Source organism: Carassius gibelio, chromosome A25 (genome assembly GCF_023724105.1).
Source record: "Carassius gibelio isolate Cgi1373 ecotype wild population from Czech Republic chromosome A25, carGib1.2-hapl.c, whole genome shotgun sequence".
Classification (NCBI taxonomy): Eukaryota; Metazoa; Chordata; class Actinopteri; order Cypriniformes; family Cyprinidae; genus Carassius; species Carassius gibelio.
In genome coordinates this window covers 6,541,862-6,555,055 of record NC_068395.1, presented here as the reverse complement: position 1 = coordinate 6,555,055, position 13,194 = coordinate 6,541,862, and the positions used below count along the sequence as shown (strand labels likewise).

Sequence of the window (13,194 nt, the reverse complement as noted above, 5' to 3'; positions counted from 1 at the left end):
CGGGCATCCTCAGAATCATTACCCATCTTTCAGGAGGGTCTGTGAGAGGACTAAACCAAAGCCTCTCAGCAATAGCAAGAGCCACGGCTGCAGCTCAAAGAGCCAGAGTAAATGGAGCAAGCGAGAACTCTCTGAGCTGGGCTGAAGATCTTGGACTGACTGCTCTGTTTGACTTTTAGAGCTAGTTGTTTAGTATGATGTTACCCTGAGGAAGGTTGTTCTGATGCTTGGTTTGAGGATTCTGTTTGTTGGTTTGAACTCTTGCGTTTAATCTGTTTTGAGGGTGTGTTTTTGCATGTTGTGAAATATTATCACAATCTTTCTAACTCGCAGTTGAAAGTAATATTATATTATTTAGATATGTGCATAGTGTGTGTGTGTGTGTGTGTGTAATATTAATTGTCTAATATTATCAATTTTGTTGTAAGTAATATTATTTAATGTGAAAATATATTATGAATACACTTTTATGTATAAAAAATACATAATCTGTTTTATAGATCTATAATATATTTTAGTGATTTTTATATATGTATTTAATTATAAGAGAATTATTAAAAAAGGATAATAGTAGATGTATAAAACCGTTAACTGAGTATAGTTAATTTTAATTTTTAATTGTATTAGTATTATTTGTCATTTTATAACTTTATTATTATTTTTTTCATTTGTATTTTGTTTTTGTTTATGTCAAAATATTTAATGTTTCTATAGTATGTTCTTGGTTTTTGTTGACATGAAATGATGACAATGCAATGGAATTTTTCAGTTTCCAGTTCCAGTTTCTGTATCCTCTAAATCTTAAAAACCCGAGTTCTTGCCACGACTTGTCTTTATCACAAAAACTCACTCTCATAAGACATATTTGGATCCATTGCTGACGAGCAGCAACACACAATTTTCTAGAAATGTGATCATATTTTACCACTCCTTTGAGTTTGTCAATTTTCGGCATTTTTGCTTATTAAAATAAAACTGATTTACTTTGTAAATGAAATTGTGTGTGTCCTCAGGCTCACCTTGTGGCGGCTTTTGAGCAGAGTTTAGGAAACATGACCATCCGGCTGCAGAGCCTGACGACGACAGCAGAACAGAAGGTGTGTGTGAGAAAGATCACAGTGTTTTATTATTTTTGTGAGAATGAGAAAGTCCTCATGGAGATACTATAGCTTAAAAAAACTCTCAAGTTGGAATGAAAAAGCTTCATAAAGAGTCCTTAAATGGTATCTCAATTGGTCTCTTAAAATGTATTACTGTTAAATATCATAAAAATTGCTTAATATCACTTATTTGCAGGACACAGAGCTAAATGACTTGAGGAAGAACATTGAACACCTTCAGAAGCAAAACTCAGCGACTCAAGCCACAATCAGTGGAGTCATGAACACACCAGACCCAACTTTAATAAACCACATTAACAATGGTGAGATCTCAATAACTATAGTACAATAAAATAAACAGGATCCCATGTATTGCCTATGCTTCATTCATTGGCTATGCTTCCTCAGTTTCTCTCGACTCTGTCAACGGCTCGCCTCAGTCTCAGCAAGAGTTGCGGATCCACAGACAGCCCTCATCGGACAGCGTCTCCAGCATGACCAGCGCCACCAGCCACTCCAGCATTGGCAGCAACCTGGAGCTGGACGCTAAGAACAAAAAGAAGAAGAAAAGCTGGGTAAATGTTCAAACCCATCCATCCAATACAAAAAAAAAAAACATGGTTCTCTCTCACATTTCTTTAACTAAAAAGACTAGGTAGAGTAAGATCAGTGCTAGATTGGATTATTCATTTATTTTAACCTTTTAAATGTATTTTTATTTGTTGATGTTACATGTCATCAGCCTTCATTTGGTGGAAGAAAGGTGAATACCATGAAAGAAAAAATGTCTTACTAGTACTTAAAGGGTTACTCAACCCCAAAATGAAAAATTTGTCATTAATCACTTACCCCCATGTCGTTCCAAACTTGTAAAAGCTCCGTTCATCTTCAGAACTTCAGAAGATGGACTATTATGATGATGCTTTTCATAGTTTCCTGGACCTTGACACTGTTATTTATTTGGCAGTCTATGGGACAGTCACAAGCCTACCGGTTTCCCTCCAAAATATCTTAAATTGTGTTCCGAAGATGAATAAAGCTTTTATGGGTTTGGAACGACATGAAGTGATAAAGTGATTAATGACAAAATTTTCATTTTGCGGTGGAGTAACGTTAACCCTTTAATTGGATTTTACTTGGAATTGTGGGTTGATATTTCTTGGCATTAGGTGTTAGCTTTTCTTGAAAAATGTAGAATAAATATCGGTCATCAATATCATAAAATCACTTGTCCTCTTGCATTCAGGCTGAATCGTCTGGTGGAGGAAAATGACCTGATAACTACGTATGCAATGCTAACCTTGTTGTCGAAGTGCCGACGTTGTGCAGTTTTAGAGCTAGAACCAGTGTTTTTCATCACTAGATTTATCTGATTTATGTCACGCAGGTGATCTCCCCTCCTTCAGAATGTGTCATAGACTGGATCCAAACATTTTATGATAATATTATAAACTCTGCTAACTGTTAGAGCCAGTGTTGTTTTAGCTACATTGTATTGAAGTATGTTTTTGTCTGATTTTCCCTGTGCTTTCATGTCATGGTACAAGTGTATGAGGTACGATGGGATAAATGACCCCTTCACATACATTTTTATACTCCTGAAATAATAAAAAAAGGGACAATTCTTAAAGATAAACGTAAAAAAAGGATACTAATTACTAATGGCTGTGTTTTGAAAGTTTCTTAGTAACATATTTGTTTCTTCCACAGCTGCAGAGCTCCTTTAAACAAGCATTCGCGAAGAAGAAGTCTCCCAAATCGGCGTCCTCTCACTCGGACATTGAAGAAATGACAGACTCTTCTCTTCCATCTTCACCCAAACTCCCCTTTAACACCTCGACAGCCTCGTCTCCCATGATACGCAACTCCAACTCCCTGTAAGCTCCTCACATCAGCAACGACAACAATTCTAATATCAAATATTGAATGCATTATTATATTATCATTTCTGTAATAAGAATAGTTTTACAGCAAACCCAGACTAAACCCAAAATTCTGTGAGTGTACAGAAGCTACATGAAACAATTATAATAATTAACTACTATTTATTTATATATTAGTATTATTATAAATGTTTTTTTTTTTATTGTTTATAAATGTTTCTGTTTCAGTTAAGTTGTTATAATAATATTTAATTATTATTATTCTGAATCACTCTATTATTATGTCTTATTTTTCCGTGGTAATAATAATAGTCTGGGTCTCGCTGGGCTTGGTTCAGGTACCACTCCTCTAACTAGGAGTTTTCTGAAATATTAGATTTTTCTTAACCTTCATTTTTGATGAAAGAAAGATTTATAACATACAACACCATTTATAGTGTGATTTGGTCTAGAACTTGGTAGTGTTTTTGGAAAATAACACCCGTATAAACTAAAAAGTTACAAACACCCAACTTTTATGTGGCTACATAGTAACTCTCAATGTGATGGCACTGTCGGATATAACTCTTTATAGATGATGCAACGTGGAGCACCCTCAGAGATTCTCTCATGGTTGATATATGTGTATGTTCATAGTCCTCAACTGTCCTCCCTGCCTGCACACGGGCCTGTCTGGGGCTGTGGCAACAAGTCCATGAGGTCTGCCTCACTGGCACGGTAAAGGGATTGGCACAAACAATACCAAAATTTCTCAATCGCAGATGATCAGTCCCCTGAACAATATATCACGAACAGATGTTCAACCAATGACTCATAAATTAGTCAGTCTGAGCAATTAACAATTTTTGCAACACTGTGTGCCCTGATTCATAAATAATTTAGTATTGTTGCTATTTCTGTTGCGAGGTTAATGCACTACTTACAGTTCGTTGATGGAAAATTCACTTTCACAGCTAATCAATATTTGATGATTTGTCCAAATCACAAAACAATGAACTAATCTTAAAAACAAAACACCCTAATAACTGTATTTGTATTTTTCAAAATGTTTTGTATCATTTTTAGGTTAGGCATTTTATTATTTGTGTTTTAAATTGTTTTGCTTTGTGTGTATTTTTTGTTGTTGTTGTTTTAGTATGTTGTTTTAATTTTGTTTTGTTTTGTTTTGTTAATGCGTTTTGAACTAATCTTGTTTGTTTTCTTTATTTGTTTGATATTACATGTGTTTGTCACAGGATCCCTGAGTTTACCGACAGCGAGGCCGAAACAGTCATGCAGTTGCGCAGTGAACTGCGCGATAAAGAAATGAAACTCACAGACATCAGATTGGAGGCTCTTAGCTCCGCCCACCAATTGGACCAGCTCCGAGAATCCATGAACCGCATGCAAGTGAGCATCTGCTTAAATAGGACAATATATTTAATGTGCTTGCACATAATTATACTCCCATATATGTTCAATATGTTTCATGTGGAGGCTAATTTTTTTTCTTGTCATTAAAATGAATTAGATTGAGATCGAGAGGCTGAAAGTGGAGAATGACCGCTTAAGGATAGAGAGCCGAGGCAGTGGTAGCAGAGCTCCTTCTCAGATGTCCATCTCCCCTTCTTCTGTGGGAATTTCATCTCAACTGAGCGTCACAGAATCCACCAGCTTAGGTATAAAAGACTTCCTAACGTCAAGAATTGTAGTGTTTTTTGAAAGTAGTATAATTGAAATTCTCCGATGGATTATAGATATGTTGCTTGAAGACAGTGGAGATGGAAGTTCCTGGAAAGAGGGACAACATGTGAAGGTCGTGGTCAGTCTAGAGAAAGATCCAGAGTGGAAAGAGGTACAACTCAAGACTTTTCAGCAAAGAAAACTCAATGATCTCATCAGCGTCACTTCAAGCTCTTCTTTGTGCTGCTTTTGGCAGGAATGCAGACCTTCTCAGTTCTTGCTGGGCTGCATTGGTGTCAGTGGAAAAACCAGATGGGATGTCCTAGATGGGGTTGTCAGACGTCTCTTTAAGGTACAAAATACTTAAACATCTCTGAGCTTAAATCATATGAAAAAACTTCTTTACAACACAATATGTCATGTTCCTTTCACTCCAACAGGAATATATCATCTACATAGATCCTATCACACAGCTGGGTCTGAACACAGACAGTGTGATGGAGTACAGCATCGGAGACATCCATCGCGGCAGTGATGCAGACACACCAGAACTTCTGCCATGCGGTTATCTTGTAGGAGAAAGCGATACCATCTCTGTCAAGCTGAAAGGTACGACTATTGCTCTTTACACAACATACCACTGCATATATTGACAACAGGTCTCTTACAGTAACCTTTTCTCTCCATCTGCAGACTTGTCTGTTAACAGTGAAGACAGTTTGGCATTCGAGGCGCTCGTTCCGAAGCCGGTTCTGCAGAGATACATCTCTCAGCTTGAGGAGTACAGAAGAATAATCTTTTCAGGGCCTTCTGGCACAGGGAAGAGCTTTCTAGCCAGCAGACTGGCCAAGTACATGGTCCTAAAAGAAGGAAAACAGCTGGAACATCGCGCAATCGTCACTTTCAATATTGATAACAAAACTATTAAGGTAAGTTAAACTGATTGAATTAATATTACAGAACTTAATAACGGATTTATGTCCTATTCACTTAATCATTTTCATTTTTAGTTAAATTGTGGGCTTATGATTTATTCAAGTGCTACAAAATATCAAAGGTTTTGCTTTCAGCATGTTGGAAATTTCCAGTGATAAAGCACAGTGTGTTTTATATAGGAGCTGAAGCAGTACTTGTCCAACCTGGCAGACCAGTGTAAAAACAGTGTACATGCTGTTGACGTGCCTGTGGTGCTTGTACTGGATAACCTTCACCACGTCACTTCACTGGCTGAGATTTTCAACGGCCTGCTCAACTGCAAGAACCACCAGTGGTGAGCAGCACACACAGTCTTTGAAAAAGATTCATGTGTATTCATGTAGAGTTTGTGTATATTCAATTGTATTGTTTTCTCACAGTCCTTACATCATTGGAACCATGAATCAAACCCCATCACCCACTCCAAATCTACAGCTTCATCATAATTTTAGGTATCATCTCATTCAGATTTCAATTTGATATTAATTATTAATATTAATATACCATTTTTGCTAAATTATATATGTAAATGTACCAAAAATATGTAAAATATAGGGGTTTACCTAGGGTATAACTTTGAATTTTATCTACACTGTTTAATAACATTTTCTGCTATATATATTTTACATATTACATATTATATATTAATTTACATGTACTTAAATATATACAAGTATGTGTGTGTAATTATATATAATTATATATATATATTAATTTACATGTACTTAAATATATACAAGTATGTGTGTGTAATTATATATACATATAGATATACACATTACACACACAAACTTTTATTTTGGATGCAATTAATCATGATTAATCAATTTGACATTCTCTCTCTCTCTCTCTCTCTCTCTCTCTCTATATATATATATACATATATTGTTTAACTATATTTTACAAAGTAATTTATTCATGTGACCTCAAATCTGTATATGTATATACAATTTATAAAAAGTATTCATTTTCTAGTTTATATCATAAAAATGCTTTACCCCAAGTCTCCACAAGAGGTCACGCAAGCATTATTTTGCTTGTTAAACATGGCTAAAGGTGGATGTGGTGTTGTACCTGCTCTCTTATTTCAGATGGATTTTATGTGCCAATCATACTGAGCCAGTGAAAGGCTTTCTGGGTCGGTACTTACGACGGAAGCTTCTAGAAACCGAGATCAGCAGTCGTGTGAGGAACAGCGAGCTAGTTAAGATTATTGAGTGGATCCCATGTGTTTGGCATCATCTCAACCGCTTCCTGGAAACACACAGTTCTTCTGATGTCACAATTGGTGAGTGTGGATCACAAAATCACAATTTTCTGTAGGCCTTAAACTTTTCTGAACTGTCTTAATATACTGATTTGTGTAAAACATCTTTTGTCCACCACAGGACCTCGACTCTTTCTATCCTGCCCAATGGATGTTGAAGGCTCAAGAGTGTGGTTCACCGATCTGTGGAACTACTCCATCATCCCCTACATGCTGGAGGCTGTCAGAGAAGGGCTGCAGGTGAGGTGCCTTCCATCATTACAATACTGGAATGCTAAAGCAAATAAACAAACAATTGTACACGTGTTCTGCAGATGTATGGACGTAAGGCAGCATGGGAGGACCCGGCGAAGTGGGTGATGGACAGCTTCCCTTGGGTGGTAAGTCCACAGCAACATGAGTGGCATTCCCTGTTGCGACTTCGGCCAGAGGACATAGGGTTCAACGGGTACAGTGTATCTCCAGACGGCAGTCCAGGCAAGCAACCTGCTCAGGGAAAATCAGAAGAAGACCCACTGGTAAGTTTTAATTGATATTTGCTCATAACATTTTTGTGACATGCAGAGCACAAATTCTGTGTGTGTGTATGTATATATATATACACCGTTAACCATGTAATAACCTGTTCCTATTACCACAGATGAATATGTTAATGAGGTTGAAGGAGACCGCTCACTGCTCAGGGACAGAGAGCTATGACAGTGATTCCACCACCAACAGTCACCAAGAAGACATGCTGGACTCTTCTGAGTCCTTTTAATATCAAATGTGGCTTTTATATTAACCTACAGGGTGCTTGTAAGTTTAGACCAGGGTGCTGGAAACCCTGAAAAAGCATTATTGCTCAGTAAGTCACACCACACCTTAATCATCACCTGAAATGCAAGAAAAAATCATGCTCAAAAGAAAAATATATTCTTTTAAATGGACACTAGATGGCGGTATAGTTATGTTCAAAAAGGAGACAGACCTAGTTGAGCTGTAGCAGCTCCTTTTAAATTCAAAACTGTTGCCAATTCATGTTTATTTTCAATCATAAATTAAACTTTATGTTTAAATAGTATCTAATGTTGGGTGACTTTTATTTTCTAGTGAACAACTTTGGTGCTGAACTTTATAATAATGCTGTAAAACTCTATAAATTGAGACAGGCTAGATTATGTCTTAAAGAGTTGTAACTTAATACAAATAATACAAGGACATTATAGCCTTCAAATGATGCACTATCCATGGGACCTTACAGATAAATATATTGGAAATATGCACTATATAGTGTTTGCCTTTTAGCAACAAAAGACAGTTTTGGTAACACACATGCATAACATAAAGAGATGTTTGGAAAAGTATTGATAACATTGAAAGCAAACAAGATATATGATTAGGCTACATTATCAAATATCTTATCAAGGTTCTATTATTTTGTAGCAGGAGCATAGTTTGTGCCTTTTTGTGAAGTAAAATAATATCTATGCAATATTGTTACGTTCAAAGAATATTTAACTTTGTTGCGACACAGTCTCTCGTAACACTTTAGTCAACAACAGAAAAGGTTTTCCCAAACAATCTCAATGATTAAAACCATTACAGAAAATATAGTAGCATTGTTACATTGCAATACTGAAGATATCAGGAAGACTTCAAATCAAAGCTGACAACACTTTTATAGATTATAATAATTCTACAAGGACAACTGTAAAAATGAGTCTACTTTGTTCAGTGTGAGAGTGTTTATCTAAAAAATACTATTGTGTCAATGGTTAAGGTCTGTACATACTGAAGATGATGGAGATCTGTGTGATGTGCTTTAGCCTGAATTGGGGGTTATGTGTCTTCCTAATGTGGCAAACATTTGTATGAAGTCCAAATAGATTACTGGGGGTTGCTTTATTTGAAAGATTGCATTTTGTTTAATTGAAAAATAATTTATATTCAAAGGTTAATTTTAAAATTATTTTCCAGAATATATTTTAATAGAAGACCTGATGCAGTATTTCTTAATTTTGGCTTTTCTGTGTTTATCTCCCGTCAAATATATTGCTGTGCTTCAAGTACTGCCAAGATATTTACTTCTACATGTGAAAACATTTGTGTGGAAAATAAAGAAAATTAGCATATATGAAAATAATAACTAAAAAAAATTAGAGTGAATTTTGATTGAGTTTGTGTATATTTTCATTTGTACTATATTGTAAATATTTGCCTCATGTTTTATTTGTGTAGTCTTTAAGAGGAAATGTTTTATGTAAAGTTGTTGTTAATGTTTAATTATATTTTTCAGTCTCAACTTGATTGCATACAACCATTTTTTGAATAAATGTGATCATTTTCCTGCCCATCTATGATTCTCTGTCAGTTATTCGATGACAAACTGTCAAGGGTTATGTTTTTTTCAAAAGTTGGGGAAGAAGTAAACAAGTAGTGCCATTGTTTAATTCACCTTATTGGCAGGTATTATTGGGGACCATTAACTATAGGAAATGTGATACATTGTGGCTTATCTTTTTTTTTTTTTTTTTTCTGGTAATACGTAAAATAATAAGATACCGAAGATTTGCAGCCAGACCCATCTCGAGATTTAGCACAAATCGTATGAATTTGTACGAATGAGGTCGTACAAATTCATAAAGCGTCGTAAAATATGTACGAATTGCCGTGAGATACAAATGTCTTGGATACAAATATTGGTTATGAAATGTCGTGATTTCCATTTGGTCAAAAATATAGGCTACTGCCGGGTCATGTAAATAGCATAAAAATGTTATTTTCGAGACAGACAAACAAAAACTTTTTTTTTTTTTGTATTTTGCTTTTGGGTTTTTAATTTGTAAAAATATTTTTTTTTCACATATATATACATTTTTTACAAAAACATCGGAATACAAAATAATATAAGACTTTTAAGTTAGAAATTTGCCATCTAGCCTATATATTTAAGATTATAGACAAAGGATCCCAAATCATTAAGAAAGATTATAATAATCTTGGTATAAAAATTCTATACAAATTATTCATACAAAACACTATACAAGCTGCCAAAAACGCAGCCGTTGCGACATTATCTCTTCAACTGAAAAGTTTCCTATTAAAGTTCACACAGCTACCGTGTCAAACAACAACACTTTTCTCCAGTTTTGTGCATAAACATTATTCATTGGAAATTACACAATCTGATTGATGATTATGACACGGTTATTTCCTCGTCCTCTGATTCTGAGAAGTCTGAGTGATTGCTTGAGATGGAAGGCGAAGTGAAACGTAAATCTACGTTGAACTCGTGATCTCCGCGCGGCTGACAGAAGGGCGCGCGCGGGCTTTCTCTCAGGGCCGCATCGTCAGTTTCAAACTTTTTTCCAACGTCGGTCAGGTCAGGATTGGGGTTCATTTTCGTCGGCAATGTTTGTTCCCTGCATCCTCCTGAAGACAGAAGCTCTCTTTCTTTAGAATTGCGCCATTTCATTCTTCGATTTTGGAACCAAATTTTTACCTGACGAAAAAGAATTTGCAAGACATGAGCTCACAATTTACCTCAGACACCCACAAAGGTACGGTAAAATGCCCATAAAGGTATAAAAATGTGTTTGTGGACAACGTCAGCTTACCTGAGAGTCTTTAAGGCCAAGTTTCGTCGCCAGTTTCTTTCTATCTGGTTTGCTGATGTACTTTTGTTTCTGAAACATCTTTTCCAACGCTTTTCGTTGCACGTCAGAGAAGACAGCCCTTCGAAGCATTCCTCTCCTCGGTTTCCCTCGAGCTGTGAGGGGCCATACGAAAGTTCCGGGAATAGGCACTGCTGAAGACGATGCTATGAGAAACAACCAAACAAACTATTTTAAAATTCACGTTTCGCTGAAGATACGCTAATATGGGTGTTTTCTAAGAACAGGAAGTAGTCATTGGGCATGGAATGAAAGTTGGGCTTTAATGTTTTTTTTAAATCCGTCCCTTTGAGTGATACGAATCGAGGAAGCTTATTAGCACATTGCTTGGTTCCCAAAAGCATTGGTATGGTAAAAAGGGCGAGCAGTCATTCAGAGCGCTCCAGTGAAAGATAGAGGTGCTAATGAAGCGTGGACGGTAATTGTGTAGTAATGAACTGACTGAAAAAGGCTTAGGACAGGCCACTGAAGCCATATATTATGGCCACAAAAGAGATTTACACTTTAAAACTAAACACAACGGCATGCCAGGGACATTTTGAGAATACTGATGGTGGGGGACTATGTTTGTCCCCAAATATTTTCACTAAATGGACACGAAAAGCCATTCATACTGCTCAAGTTGTTTTGTTGACGTATTCACACCGCGGTGAAAAGAATCAGTCTATTATCGCCGGTCTGAATGAGTGCACGATCCACAAGGCTATTTGTAGCCTGCATTCAGTGGATTGATGGACATGAAGCTTAAAGCATAATAGACCCACTTTTATTGGTTTTATTTGAGGTATACTTAGCTTTAACCAATGTAGAAATATAGTTTTCTTAATCATTACATTGTTTAGAATATATTTTAAGCAACGTTAATAATCCATTTATATTGCTACTAGTGAACACAGTAGCCTAATTAAGAAAAGCGATTTTCATGCTGATACATGAAACCAAATCTGTGGCTTGGACGTCCCTTGAAGACTCCCCAAACTCTATGCGGTCTTGTGAGAATATTGATACTCTGAATAGAAGCTAATAGGGGAATTAGTCCATGACTGGTAAATGCCTATCTGCAGCATGCTTAAGTCAACTACGGGTCTGTGTGTGGCGGCCCAAAGGGAGCTGACCAATTGGTCATGGTGCTGAAAGCATTGTTGCCAATCAGTAACTAAGTACACTGGCTCGGTGGGAAAAGGCAGCGATGAAGAAATGCCAACAGTTTGCTTGTGAGAGCGGACCCGCCTTAAATTGGGACCATGACAATTCCGGCTAATTTGTGGATTAGGGGAAGCGGTGCAAAATGTCAGCAGTCACTGCGTTTGCTAAATAGGGCATCAAATTAGCGAGACTGATTCCACAATGTCCTACAAATAACAACATTGGAAGCAGATTCTGAAGGCCCATCAGTTGGACCGAAATGACACATCGATTTTTTTAGGCACCCACCTGAGAAATATGATGCTCTGACGAATGGGTGGAATAAGGCGTCAAAGCATGGAAACGGAAATGTTTTCGCATTCATCCCTTGCACTGAAGGTGGTGGTGAAGCTATGACACAAAATAAACTTGATTTTAATTAAATGAAATTTACAAGTTGAATGTCACATAAAATACGTTTACAACATCAATGTCGCCGTGTTCTTAATGAGCACATTTTAAACAAAACAGACAAATTGCTTAGAAAAACTGTTTTTGGACTTTTTATCATTAGCATTAAAGATATAATGTATAATCATACAAGAAACTTACCGTTTCGGGTTGTTGACGCGAGAATCGCATTCACTCCGAATTTCAAGTAATTTGGATCGTTTGAAATTGATGTTTGTGGAGAGCTTGATCTTTTTGACAAAGTCGTAGACATGGCGACGTGGACTGCGAAGGAGTTGTTCAGAGCTGTGTCCGGAGGAGATGCGCTTTGGGACGGGATACTCCTGTGCACGAAGGAGGCGGGTTTGCTGATCCTCAACAGGTCCTCCACCAGGAAACTCGAGTGCGTTCTGAACGCTGACTGTAAAGTGGGAGGCAAGGAAAAAGCCGCCGAGGGCCGCAGAAAGTTCGGGTACATAGCAGGTGGCGCAATAACACTTGGCAACATCATAGTCTTTTTGTTGAAAATGACAGCGAGGAATTCACGTGCTGCTACTCTCTCACTGCAGAGGGTCTCGTAGATTAGGGTCCAAAAGGGCAGAATGTGGAGCTCTTGCCCGTCCCTCTCTCTAACAGGGTTTTTATAGTGGACCACTGGAGAAGCCTTTTTATGAGTGACAGGTCCAACAATGAAGTTCAACAAAATTCTCCGCGTGAGTTCCGTTTACTCTAGAGGCGGCGCGTCCGGATTGGACAGAAGGATTTCGGATTGGATTAGACACCTCAAGCAAACCGTAGATAACGGCCTTTTACGAAAAAACAAACAAACAAAAAAACAGGGACTATAAATAATCATCGTCATAGTCATGCCGTTACAAATAGGCCTATTACTATATATATTATTAGGCTATAGACATTCTACGCCATGAAACAAATAATAAATTAAAGGAAATCCAGGCTCTTAAAAGAACCTATATAATGTATTACTAATTAATAGTAAATTTACTAACGTTATTCAACCACTTTAATTTCAATTATCATTGCAAAATTGATCTGAAGTGAAAGCTCATAAAATC

At 36.8% G+C, this 13,194-nt stretch overlaps 2 protein-coding genes across 5 annotated transcripts in view; one reads left to right on the top strand and one right to left on the bottom strand.

Moving 5' to 3' along the window:
• LOC127947375 (neuron navigator 2) overlaps positions 1-9,224 on the top strand; it is a 48,577-nt gene extending 39,353 nt beyond the window's left edge. For 3 of the 4 annotated variants that reach the window (XM_052544462.1, XM_052544463.1, XM_052544464.1), the window contains 17 exons: positions 1,014-1,097; positions 1,297-1,423; positions 1,509-1,675; positions 2,811-2,977; positions 3,620-3,700; positions 4,219-4,372; positions 4,494-4,641; positions 4,720-4,817; positions 4,902-4,997; positions 5,086-5,254; positions 5,339-5,574; positions 5,761-5,915; positions 6,001-6,072; positions 6,712-6,908; positions 7,009-7,127; positions 7,202-7,405; positions 7,528-9,224. In XM_052544462.1, the coding sequence (XP_052400422.1) occupies positions 1,014-1,097; positions 1,297-1,423; positions 1,509-1,675; positions 2,811-2,977; positions 3,620-3,700; positions 4,219-4,372; positions 4,494-4,641; positions 4,720-4,817; positions 4,902-4,997; positions 5,086-5,254; positions 5,339-5,574; positions 5,761-5,915; positions 6,001-6,072; positions 6,712-6,908; positions 7,009-7,127; positions 7,202-7,405; positions 7,528-7,647 (2,394 nt within the window). In that variant the 3' untranslated portion in view covers positions 7,648-9,224. The remainder of the gene's footprint in view (positions 1-1,013; positions 1,098-1,296; positions 1,424-1,508; positions 1,676-2,810; positions 2,978-3,619; positions 3,701-4,218; positions 4,373-4,493; positions 4,642-4,719; positions 4,818-4,901; positions 4,998-5,085; positions 5,255-5,338; positions 5,575-5,760; positions 5,916-6,000; positions 6,073-6,711; positions 6,909-7,008; positions 7,128-7,201; positions 7,406-7,527) is intronic. The other variant, XM_052544465.1, reaches the window with a different exon arrangement.
• Positions 9,225-9,700: 476 nt separating this feature from the next.
• Positions 9,701-12,746, bottom strand: LOC127947424 (homeobox protein DBX1-B-like). Its single transcript, XM_052544532.1, has 4 exons — positions 12,281-12,746; positions 11,978-12,079; positions 10,487-10,689; positions 9,701-10,371 (listed from the first exon to the last, which is right to left on the bottom strand). The coding sequence occupies exons 1-4, from the start codon at positions 12,627-12,629 to the stop codon at positions 10,066-10,068; spliced, it is 960 nt and encodes a 319-aa protein (XP_052400492.1). The 5' UTR covers positions 12,630-12,746; the 3' UTR covers positions 9,701-10,065.
• Between the last annotated feature and the right edge of the window lie 448 nt (positions 12,747-13,194).